Genomic DNA, 11,827 nt, shown 5'->3' on the forward strand with positions numbered 1-11,827 from the left:
CTACCTAAATGCCCAACAACAGTAAGATGATTCTGTAATTTTTATTATAGACACATGGTGAGCTATTCAAGCTTTAAATCATGTTATCAGTATTTAGCAATCAGAAAAATGTTTGCCAGTTATTTTTAAATGAAGATGGATAGGATAGTAATAGCAAGTTATTTCTAGCTGGTTTATTTGGAATATACCATTTACAAAAATTAAGTGTTGGGGCAAAAAAGATATAAAAATGAATTTGTCAGGATTTAAAAAAGCTTGCCCTTCTTTGTTTTGTTTTTATTGTTTTGGCTTACATATTCTTAGTTTAGCTGAATGTATGATACTGATAGCCAGGCATACATCAATACCTTGATCTTTCTGATTTCTACTAAGGAGAAGTTGTTTCCAGATTTGTAAAGTTGACATCCAAATTTTGCATTTCTCACCTTTTTTGAACTTCCTTTTCTTTTTAGCTGAGGGCCAGTGCATAGTTTTACTTCTGAGTATTTGTTTTATCCCTCGTGTCCAAATAGTGGTAATGCATAATATTAAAGAGCCCCTGGTCAGTTACAGGAACCCTTTATTTCTGTTGTATGCCAAGCATCATATTGCATAACCGAGAGAGACAATCTTATCAGACTCTGGAAACTCACGCTTAAGATTAGTGGAGGCCGTGAGAAGGAGCGTTTTTCAGATTGTCCTTTGTGCTATTTTAAATGATTACTAAAAGATTTTGAAGGAACAGAATGATTTTTTTACCCTCTTAATGTTTAAGACATCTTAAAGATTTCTTTTAAAGTTAGGAAATTATTTGTGCTTTAAGCTTTCGAAAACTAAGAACAGAATTACACTTGGGTTTCATAATTGTTTGAAAATGAAAATTTAGGATTTATAATATTTTGAAACTTCCTATTTTAAGTATGGACAAAAAAGTATATGAAATTAGAAGAGTTTAATATATAAAATGGTGAAATTATAAATAATGCTTGTTTTTCTACATATTTGGCCTTTTGAAGCATTTTGTTCTAAAATATTAAACAGTAAGCATCTGCAGATACCTTACTCTGTCTTGTAAAACTAGCAATCAGAAGGATTGTATCAAATTGTAACAGTAGTGTCTGTGCTGTAGTGATCATCTTCTTTAACATTAATCCTTGCTGACTGAATTCTAAAACTTAAGATACTCAAAAATCTACATTAGTTTAGATATACAGTGATGCCTTGGTTCCCAAACTTAATTCTTTCCACAGCTGCAGGATTCTGGTTGCAACTGAGTTGCAAGCATATATATACTAACTACACTGTTTCCAATATATGTGTATGTGTGTGTGTATATATATATGCACACACACACACAGAAACATATTATCTATATGCATTATAGGGATACAGTGTCCAACTTATAGTTTGATTCAATCATTTTTCCACTTTACTGTCATAAGACATTCAGTGTGTCAGCAGGCAGTTCAGTTACAACCAGAATTATGGGAAGAATTAAGTTTGTGAACCAAGGTACTACTGTATTTGTTGCTTTTTGGCTTGATACTGAACATCAACATAAGCAAAAATACCTTCAAAGTATAACTTCACGTGGATATATTTTATTTCTCATGTTAAGTGTTGTAATAGACATTGAAATTCATTAATCATATTTTTAAAATGAGAGATGTATTTCCTATCCCCTCTCACTATAATTTCTGAAATGGAAATGCATCTTGTAATGGATCCAGATTTAACATTCGTTTCTCTGGAAGTCTTTTAGCAAAGTCTACATTGTTAGTAGACTGATAGAACCCAGGAGAAAAAACGTATGTCTCGGGTAAGTGTTTGTCAAAGTAATTGGAGAAAGATAAATATTGTTCTGATTTTAATGCTTTTCCCCTCCTATTTCACGATAACCCTCTTGTTTTATTTACCAAACCATCTATGATGTAAATGATGCAATTTTTTACCCTGACCTGTCTTTGAGACATAAAGATATCCTGGTAAAGTTTTCTTCATCATAGTACAATTTGAGCTCTCTAGATTGGTAATACTGGATCAGTTAGAAGATTATGAAGGACTCATCAATACTTTCGATAATGCATGTACTGAAATTACTTGATGTGCATAGACATAGGACTTGTTTATTGAACATGTGGAGGTCTTCTAGACATCTTTGTAAGCTTCATTTTTATTTCAGACGGCTTATAAATTGCTGAGAGGCTTGTGGCTCAGGCATCATTACAGAATAGTGCACAAATCATTTAAAGCTTTGTTTTATAATTTTTATGTTGTATTTGATTATCTTAACCTAAAGTTCTAGTTTTTACTGAAAATGAGCAAGACATGGCGTTTTACCAAAATCCCCCACCCCACCCCCACGTCTATTAATCTGTTGGAAACAACCAGGTGGATGTTACTGGGTAAATAATTCATTTTACTAAGAACAGTTGATTTCAGGCAGGCGCTGTGCCACTGAGCTATCTCCCTGGCAAGAACAGTTGATTTCAAAATCATTGTTTGGCATCCAGTAGCCCAAAGCTTTAGTCTTGTTTCTAATTAGGACCACAGTACAGATTTTTAGGAAAGGTGGTAACATTGCAGTTCATTTAAAGAAAATGATGTGGGTAAATCTCCTTTCAGGATTACTTAGCTTTACTCTTTATAACAATATTCCTTTTTAATTAGAAATATTGCTGTGTAAATGATTCATGGTCCTCCTTTTTTCTTCCCTCCAACTTTTTAGATCATGAGTCAGTTCAGTGGTGTTATGACAACTTCATTAACTACAGATCCCTGATGTCTGCAGACAATGTACGCCAGCAGCTATCTAGAATTATGGACAGATTTAATTTGCCTCGTCGAAGTACTGACTTTACAAGCAGAGACTATTATATTAATATAAGAAAAGCTTTGGTTACTGGGTATTTTATGCAGGTATGTGGATAATACAGGAATGAAGTGTTCACATGATGTGATTTCTAATACATGTGATATTTATTAAAATTGAGTCCACTTAAATGCAAAAGTGAGTTTAAGAGCATCTATAAAATGTGATCTTATGTTCAGTCTAGTTTCTTTGACTGAATTAGTGTACTCAAGAATTTTTTTTTTTTTTTTTTTTTGCTGTAGCCCTTATTGGATACTTTGGCTATTTTCACATAGGACTTTTGATAAATTTATTCACGTCTCCCTGAATTTTGATCGTAATTGGATATACTGTTTTAACAGAGTACTAAAAGGAAGCAGTAGTTGAGGTGGATCCAGAAAAAGTTTTATCTAGAAGCTAAGTACCCCACGTTTAAATATGCACATAATAAATTTATTTCCAGTACTGAATAGTGCTCACTTGTATTTATACGTAAGGTACTTGGGCAGTGCAAGTCAAAATATTTTTTTGAGATAAGCAGTAATGATTAAAAATAATTTAGTTCATGTGTGGTATATTGAAAGCTATCAGAACTGGAGTAAAAAAATCTTAAATATTTTCAACATGTACCCCAAAGGATATAAAGCAGATAATTACATTGAAAAATTAAGATCTTCTGGTAGTAAATTTTTAAAAATACAATCCCTTACTTCAGGTGGGGTTGATTTGTCTGTTAATTGTCTTCTCTGTTTCCTGCTTATTTATTCTGTTTCTGTCTCTTGAGTATAGCTGTGTCCGTTAAGCAAAAAGTGGCCAACCTCTGGACCATTTTGTACTGTTATGTAGCTATAACATGTGAACGCAAACACTTCAGTTCGAGAGTGAGGGATCAGAGCAGATGGTAAGGTATCTCTGTTTTCATCAGAATACCAGCAAGAATATTTTTTGCACCATCTGATCTTTTGCTTTATTTAATAAGAGTTTGAGAAATAGTATAGTTGAGTATATTTTTCTCCAGGTTTTAAAAATATTTAATGATTAACTTAATGGTATTCTTCATTTTGCTTTTAATACCAAAAAACTGATAATTTGTTCTAAGCAGCAAGTAGTATAGTGTAGTACCTGATACCTACTGGTTTCTTACTGTTTATTGTATGAACTTGAGTTCATTTTCTATTATTCACACATGTTCTTTATGCACAGAGTTCTATAATTAAAAAAGGTAGGCTGTCTTCTTTTTTGTGTTTGCTAATTAAGTATTGAGTGTCACCAGTCAAGAGGTGTTTGGTTATTTAAAAAAATACAGGAAAGAATTATGTCTACTTTTTTACTGTTCTTCTGTTGTCTTTTTTGTGGGGGTAGGTTATGCACTTTTTTTCCTTAATTCTTACTTGAGACATGAATCTGGTACTTCTTCCTCTACTTTGTAGTTGGCGCATGGTGCTTAGAGCCTATGCTAGGCTAAGACAGGAAGGACCAAATTGTAAATACTAGGCTCTGTGAATCCATTAAGTCCCTATCACAACTTTTCAACTCTGCCTGCTCAGGTAATTTGACAGCTGTCATAAACAAATGTGCCTGTGTTCAGATAGTACTTAGGAACATTGAAATTTGAATTTTATGTGAGTTTTCATGCTTCACAAAATGTTTTTCTTTTTATTTTTCCCCTTTCAGTCATTTAAAGAGACATAAACACATTCTTAATCATTTAAGCCATGCTTGGCCCAAAGGCCTTACAAATACAGGCAGTGATAAATAGGGACAGAATAGAATATAAAGCAGAACATGAGGGCCAGGGATATAGCTCAGTGACAGTGCCTGCCTGGCAAGTGCGAGGTTATGAGTTTTATTTCCAGTATCAGAAAAGAACAAAGCAAAACGTGAGAATATCTGTTTTTTTTCTGTGACCAGCACATCAGATGCATTGTCTGTACTGTGTTTTTAGGTGGCACACTTAGAACGAACAGGACATTACTTGACTGTGAAAGACAACCAGGTGGTTCAGTTGCACCCCTCTACGGTTCTTGACCACAAGCCTGAATGGGTGCTTTATAACGAGTTTGTTTTAACAACAAAGAATTACATCCGGACATGTACAGATATCAAGCCAGAATGGTAAGCATAGTGTTTGTTTCAGTAGTTACTTTTTTGCTTAAAATAGACTCTGACTCTATTGCGAGTCATGACCTCGTCCCTCACTGGGGAGCTTAGTTTTCTCTCCTGAGCTACAGATATATATTGGTGTGTGTAGGCGTGGCAAGTTGGCCTGATTGTATGGTTATCTTTCAGTCTTCCCTTTGGGAAGAAGGTAGTGGAGTATTGGTATAGTCAGGATTTGGATTTGCATACCAGCAAGAGTTTCTTAGGAGCCATCCTCTTGGTGCTGTGCTTACCTCAAGTCCACACAGCTCTCTGGTTCCAAAAATGTGTGCTGTGTTTTACTTGTCCTAATACAATTATTATTTGTTAGTGTGAAAGCATTAAAAATTACTACATTTTGTATCTTCATGTACTAGCATTTTTAGAAAACCTAATTAGAACAGTCTGATGCACAGTTACTCTCACCCCTGTGGTCGTCTATGTCATTTTCATTTATTGCCAGAACCCATTCTATATGAAATGAAGGAATGTTAGCCAAGAGTGCTGGGACTGAAAACACTTATTTTAGGTGGGTCACTTCTTAATGTTGTGCAGGGTTTTTTTCAATACCAATTTATGACTTTTGACACTTAAATTTTGTAGAACATTACCATTTTATCTTGAATCTTTTGTTAAGAAAAAAAAACCAAATAGCTAACCAGAAAACTTTGGAAAGGTAAGTCAAAGTAGTGTGTGAGTGTGAAGAAATCAGTGACCTTATGTGGTCTTACCATTGACTGTGTTAATATACAAAAAAATGTTTTTAAAAGAATGATTGGGAGGTTCTTTGTAAAGTTTGTGATAAATTCAACAGAAAATTTATGTTGTACTAAATAAAATCCTTAAGGGGTAGCATTTGTAAAAATTTTAGCTTTTGTGTTTTTATCAAATGTGGATGTGTAGATTTGCCTTTGTCAGTGTATTAATGATTAATGCCTACCATAGTAGCAACTCTAGTATTAAGGTAAATGTTAATTTGGTAATTTTTTCCCCTTTCTGGACAGGTTGGTGAAAATTGCCCCTCAATATTATGACATGAGCAATTTCCCACAGTGTGAAGCAAAAAGACAGTTGGACCGCATTATTGCCAAACTTCAATCCAAGGAATATTCACAGTACTGAATTGAATGCTTAGAACTGAAGTTATTCAGAGGACAGCTTTAAAAGATGAATGAACTCAAAAGTTCAAGTTGTGCTCTTCATGTTGGTTCAATAATGGCCTTTATTTGAAAGCTTTTTAATTTTTCTTTACAGTAAATATTCCATTCTGATTTCATAAATTAAACATTTATGCCTCCCTTTTGTGTTGACACTGTAGCTCATACTGGAAAAGTCGATCAATGTTTTGCAGTTTATTGAAAGTAGTTCTATATATAACAATGTTATGAGCATTTCTTTAGAAATGGTTGAAAATGCTTCTAAAATGTGATTATCGACCATGGTATGCATGATCGTTGTAATTGTTGACATTCCTTTTAGAAGTTGTGAAATGTTACAACTTGTGCTTATGTAGACACAATCTTCTGTCTCAGTACAGAGGCACTGACTTCAATAAAGTCTATTTATACTAATTTTGGCCAAAGCCCTTTGGTATCTTTATTCTAGTTTCTATAAGCGCAGTTGCTTTTCTTCCCAAGTGTGGGGCTTTTTCTTTTTTTAATTGTAATTATACTATTAAATATGTAGCACCTTTCTACAAGAAGTACTCCTTAGATAAAGTCATAAAGCAATATTTTTAAGAGCATAGTGTACTGCTTTGTTAGTTTAATCAGTATGTGATCTAATAGGATGAAGTATGTAATACCTTTTGAAATAGGATCCCAGAAGACAGAATAATGAAAGAATAGTTTCTTGTCTCTTAAAGTTCCTTTCATGAGGCTAATTTATTGTTACCACATTTTGGTCAGGTGTTTATCATCCTGAGGTAAACATTTAAAATACTCTGGCCTCTGAAACATATTAATTTGTATTAAAAACAATATTGTATTTTAGATCTCAATTTTACTAAATTCTCATTGTTGGAAGTTCTATGCAATATACAAAGCAAATTGTGTAGTTTGTTAAAAATGAGAATTTAACCTTCAATTTCCTATAACTGAGAGTAGGCAAGTTAACCCTTTTGAAACTAAAAATGAAATGTTTGATGTGGCCCATTATAGATGCTATAATAAATCAGTTGTTTTCACTTAAAGACCAAATACTGTACTCGTTAATGTCTGAACTCCCCCTTCTCCCCTTTTAAGTTTTTTTTTTAAGTGATACAGGAAATTTGTTCTGTGTGTCATTGAAATTTAAATATACCTGGAGAAGACTTTTACGTGGCATGGGCATTAGTTGGGCAAATTAACTGTTTGAAGCTGTTAAGGTACTTTTTAAAAAATTATGGATAGATGTTACTAAATGAAATCTAGTGGTATAGAAGTGTTAGTGTATTTATGTAAGTGCCTGATTTTGATCTCAGAATAATTACAAGTTGGGATAGTATTTCATGTTACATTTAAATGCTGGTTTATTAGGGTGCTCTTTCCATTTTGTAAGTGATGAACCTGCATTGTGAACTGCTGCATGGGAACAATAAAGCAAGCTGAACTTGTATTCCCCGTTGCAGTATCCACCCACAGCCTCCACTTTTGCTAGGCTAGCCATATCTGCCCAAACCTGGGATTTCTTATGCATACTGGCAAAATTATGGCTTTATAAAGCTTTGTGATTTCCAACCTCTTCATCTTACTGATTTGGCAGCTGAGCACCAAACAAGTTAAAATTTTCCCTGTTCACACAGAGTTATAAATACCAAGTAATTCCATTGTGGTTTAGAAGAAGAAAATTAAGTTTTAAAATAACCTCCAGCACTACTGTTTGGAAATCTTTTTGAAGATTATCTGAAGGGACCTCCTTCCTTAGTTCTCAGAAGAACTGAGCTTTGGGCATTGGGCTGCTGAGAATCAAACCCTGGGTTTCACACATGGTAGGCAAGTGCTTTAACAACTGACCTACATGCCCAGGTGCCTCTTATGAGTACGGTGTAAGGAAAAAAAGGTCACCAGTAAGTAGAACTGTTCACCCTGCAAAAATTAATAAGGTAACTTAGAAATGCAACTAGATAAAACATATCTTACACCAGTGGTGGCAAGCTTGTGGCGTATGTGCTACCACAAGCTGTTACATTGGAAGCTCTAAAAGGTTCACCATCACTGCTTACATTGGTTTAGCCAAAATCTATAAGAACAAAAATATTCCACATACAACTTTTTATGTAGTATATATATATATGTAGACCAATTTTGCAATTTTAGAATTTTAGCTTTGTGAGGTACCCACAAACGTTTGGGAATAATCTTAATGGCCCCTTTCCTCTCAAGATTCTTTAAGAACAATTCATTACCTCTGAAGGTTGCTTAATAGTTGTAGAAATGCTGAACTAAAAATGTTTCTGAAAAATAGCTTGGTTGTGATTTTTTTTCTTCTGGAACATAGTTTAAAAGGTTCTTGGCCATTTAGAATTAACTTTCATCTTTCCTTATTCTTATTTGGGGCTAAGTAGCCTGTTTTCCTTTCTCCAGCATGGTTCAGGATTCCTGAGCATTACAGGTTAACCCTTGCCTAGTGTTCTCTGGATTTCAGTTCAGATTGTGGTGTAAATCAAAGGACTGGAATTGTGTTTCCCTGAGGACCAAGTCTGCTACTGTGTCTGATAATGTGGCATAAGATTACATTAATCTTTCAAGCAACCGCAGCACACTTTGGCCTTCTACTAACTTTGCTGTAAATTTAAGGCACCTATGTTTGCCTTGATCCTTGTGGTTCAAGGCTGAGAAAACACCCTCACAGACTATTTTGGTGACTTTTAATTCTGTAGGTATCCCAGCAATGGTTGGAATTTGGAGACTTTCATCGTTTGCTTACTGTAAACTGTCTACCTTGGATGCACAACATTTGTTTATTTCTAGGGCATTGGCACTCAGCCTAGCAAAAGCAGTTCTTTTTTGCCACCTCTGTTACTGATTACGTTACCAGAACATCAAACCTGTGAGTTACATGTCTGACAAGTGTCTTGGATTTTTTTTTTTTTCAATAGCTATGGGGGTTATTGTAGTTTTAAAAATTACTGTTTTTGTAGACTGTAATTAATAGACTGTTGTAAACGTAACCTGATTGAGAACTCAAGTCATAAACATGGGACATTCACATTTGTATAATGAGATAATTTTAAAAAACATTTGCCCTAGAGGCAGTTTTATTTGGCTTGTTGATGGTAATCCTTTGTAGAATTTGTAATTTAATTAGTGATTCTGACCATTGTTTATTTTGTTAACAGCTCTTAAAGGCATTGTGTGAGGTAGTTTGGGGCCGTCTAAAATTAGGATCTAGTTGGAGTTTTAAAAAGGTACAAAGAATTGTAATATATAGCAAGGTTTGGTGAGTGTGGTTTAAGAAAAAAAGATACAGAGCTGTGGGAATTGAGAAAGAAAAGATTGGTTAGAATTAGACAAGTCTTGAAAATTGACATTCTCTCAGCTGCCAGAAAATGCTATACTTAAGTGGCTAAGTAGTCCATTATGAGCCATTTGAGTTTTCCTGGGGTGAGATCTTGTCCCTGGCTATAGTCAGTTGCTATGTTTGTATGTCTGCTTATTTTTGAACAAAGCTGGAAATCCAAATTTATATGTAAGATCTCCCTACTTGAAGTTTTAGGTCATATTTACTCACAGCTGGATTCAGGGCTTCCACATGTGACTTACAGATAAAGTAACCAGAAAATTTGTGGAAAAGTGTTTTGCAAGCAATTTATTAGGATTTCAACATTGTGTTAAGGATTTCTTTGGTAATTAACAGCATAGTCTACCAAGATTTATGAGGTAGGGATTTAAGTTTCAGTGTACTGACATCTGAACCCAGGGCCTTCACACTGAGCTACATCCCCACCCCCTTCTTCCACTCCCCCTTTTTTGACACAGGGTCTTAAGCAGTCTGGGCTGGCTTTGGACTCACTACATAGCTCAGGCTGGCTTCCACTTTGCAGGGATTCTTCTGCCTCAGCCTTCTGAGTTCTGAGATTACAGGTGTGAACCATCACAGCTGACCCCAACCCTTTCTGATTTTTTTTTTTTTTAACACAGGTCTTGCAAATTTGCCCAGTCAGGACTTAAACTAGTGATCTTTGAACTAGTGATCTACTGTCTCAGCCTCCAAAAGTGGGTATCACCATGTCCAGCAATATGGTATTATTTACGTACACTTTCCTAAGCGTGTAGTTTGATATAATCAGTTAATGCTAATTTTCATCACCCCAGAAAATTTCTCCTGTCCCTTTGTGGATAATATCTTCCTCTTCTTTACATAGCTTGGCAGCCACTGAACTTTCTATTATTTTAGCTTAATGTTTTCTCATAAATGAAATTGCGTTGTGTTTTATGGCTGAATTCTTTTGGCATACTGCTTTTAAGACTTACTGCATATATCAGTACATTCTTACTGGTGGGTTGTATTCCATTATATACTATATTTATGCATTTATCAGTTGCTGCAAGTAGACAGTTTTTAGCTTTTGACCATGACTAGTAAAGCTGTCTGCATACAAGTTTTATATGGACATATTTTTATTTCTCTTGGGTGAAAAACTGAATCAGGATTGCTGGATTATATGCTAAATGCATGTTTAACTTTATACAAACTGCCAAGTAGTTTTCCAAAGTGCTCTTCCATCAGCAGTATTGTGTTTCGGCTGCTCTGTATCCTGGCCAGCACTTCATAATTACTGCTTTCATTTCAGATTTCAGCCCTTTTAGTAGGTGTGTAGTTGTGCTGCATTGTGGTTTGTTTTCATTTCACTTCCGACTAATAACTGTTAAACGTCTTTTCAGGTGCCAGTTTGCCATTGGTATGTCTTGACTTAAGTAACTGGTCACATTTTTTACCCTTTTATTGTTGAGTCTGAGTTCTTCATGTAGTCTGATGTGTTCTGCATTTTGGATCCAAGTCCTCATGAGATACGTGTCTGGCAAATGTTTTTCTGAGTTGTTGCCTTGTCTTACCATTTCCTCCAGTTTTTTGGGGGAAGAGTAGAACTTCTGAATACTGTTGAAATCCAGTTTATCTGATTTATTTGTTGCCTTAAGTACTTCATACCTTTTGTGTTAAAGCTACCTTTGGTGGTGTGTTAATGGGGCAGCTGAGTGTCCAGTTGGGCCAGCACGTGATCTGTGTCCTGTGTAGAGTAAGAGCAGATGAGGCTACAACTTTAGGTTGGAATTGAGTTGTGCAGGATTTTGAAGTTTAGTGTACAAGTCAGTATAGACGATAAACTGCAGAAGGCGGGGCAGTGAAGCCACTTAAAAAGGTGCCATAATAACCCATATGATGAGTTTGAACCTGATAGAAGCAGAAGAAAGGAGAGACAAGGGATGAACTAGCAGAATGAAGCACAGTCACCACACTTGGCAGGTTGGTGTAGGATATGTATGCATGCATGGTAGTTGTGCGTCTAGGCTGCAAGCTTAGTATTATTGGACTCTGGTTACCACCACAAGAAAAAATGGCATAGATTGCAAATTTGTAATGTTTCATAAAGGCAGTGGGTAGAGGTAAGACCAGAAAAGAAAACAGTTTAGATCAGTTTTGTGCTGCAGAGAGTGAAAGTTGTGAATGCAGAGTGCCATTCCATCTTCAGTTTGGTCTTTAGCGAGCCAGCTTATGGAGGTTCAGGGAAGAGGCTACAAGCAGGTAGTCAGGGCCAGGTGCAGTTGTCCATATTTTTTCCCATGACCCTCCTGGGATGTTTCAAACCAAATAGGTTTTTAAAAATGGAGAAAAATAGTTTTCAAAATGAATGTTCAGCAGAGGTAGGTCTATATGTAG

At 35.3% G+C, this 11,827-nt stretch overlaps 1 protein-coding gene across 1 annotated transcript in view; it reads left to right on the forward strand.

Moving 5' to 3' along the window:
• The window catches only part of Dhx15 (DEAH (Asp-Glu-Ala-His) box helicase 15), a 51,101-nt gene extending 43,941 nt beyond the window's left edge, over nucleotides 1–7,160 (forward strand). The window contains exons 12-14 of the mRNA XM_005402461.2: nucleotides 2,708–2,898; nucleotides 4,776–4,945; nucleotides 5,974–7,160. Coding sequence (XP_005402518.1) covers nucleotides 2,708–2,898; nucleotides 4,776–4,945; nucleotides 5,974–6,091 — 479 coding nt within the window. The 3' untranslated portion in view covers nucleotides 6,092–7,160. The remainder of the gene's footprint in view (nucleotides 1–2,707; nucleotides 2,899–4,775; nucleotides 4,946–5,973) is intronic.
• Nucleotides 7,161–11,827: the final 4,667 nt, after the last annotated feature.

Source organism: Chinchilla lanigera, unplaced genomic scaffold (assembly GCF_000276665.1).
Source record: "Chinchilla lanigera isolate Chin_1 unplaced genomic scaffold, ChiLan1.0 scaffold00079, whole genome shotgun sequence".
NCBI classification, from domain to species: Eukaryota; Metazoa; Chordata; class Mammalia; order Rodentia; family Chinchillidae; genus Chinchilla; species Chinchilla lanigera.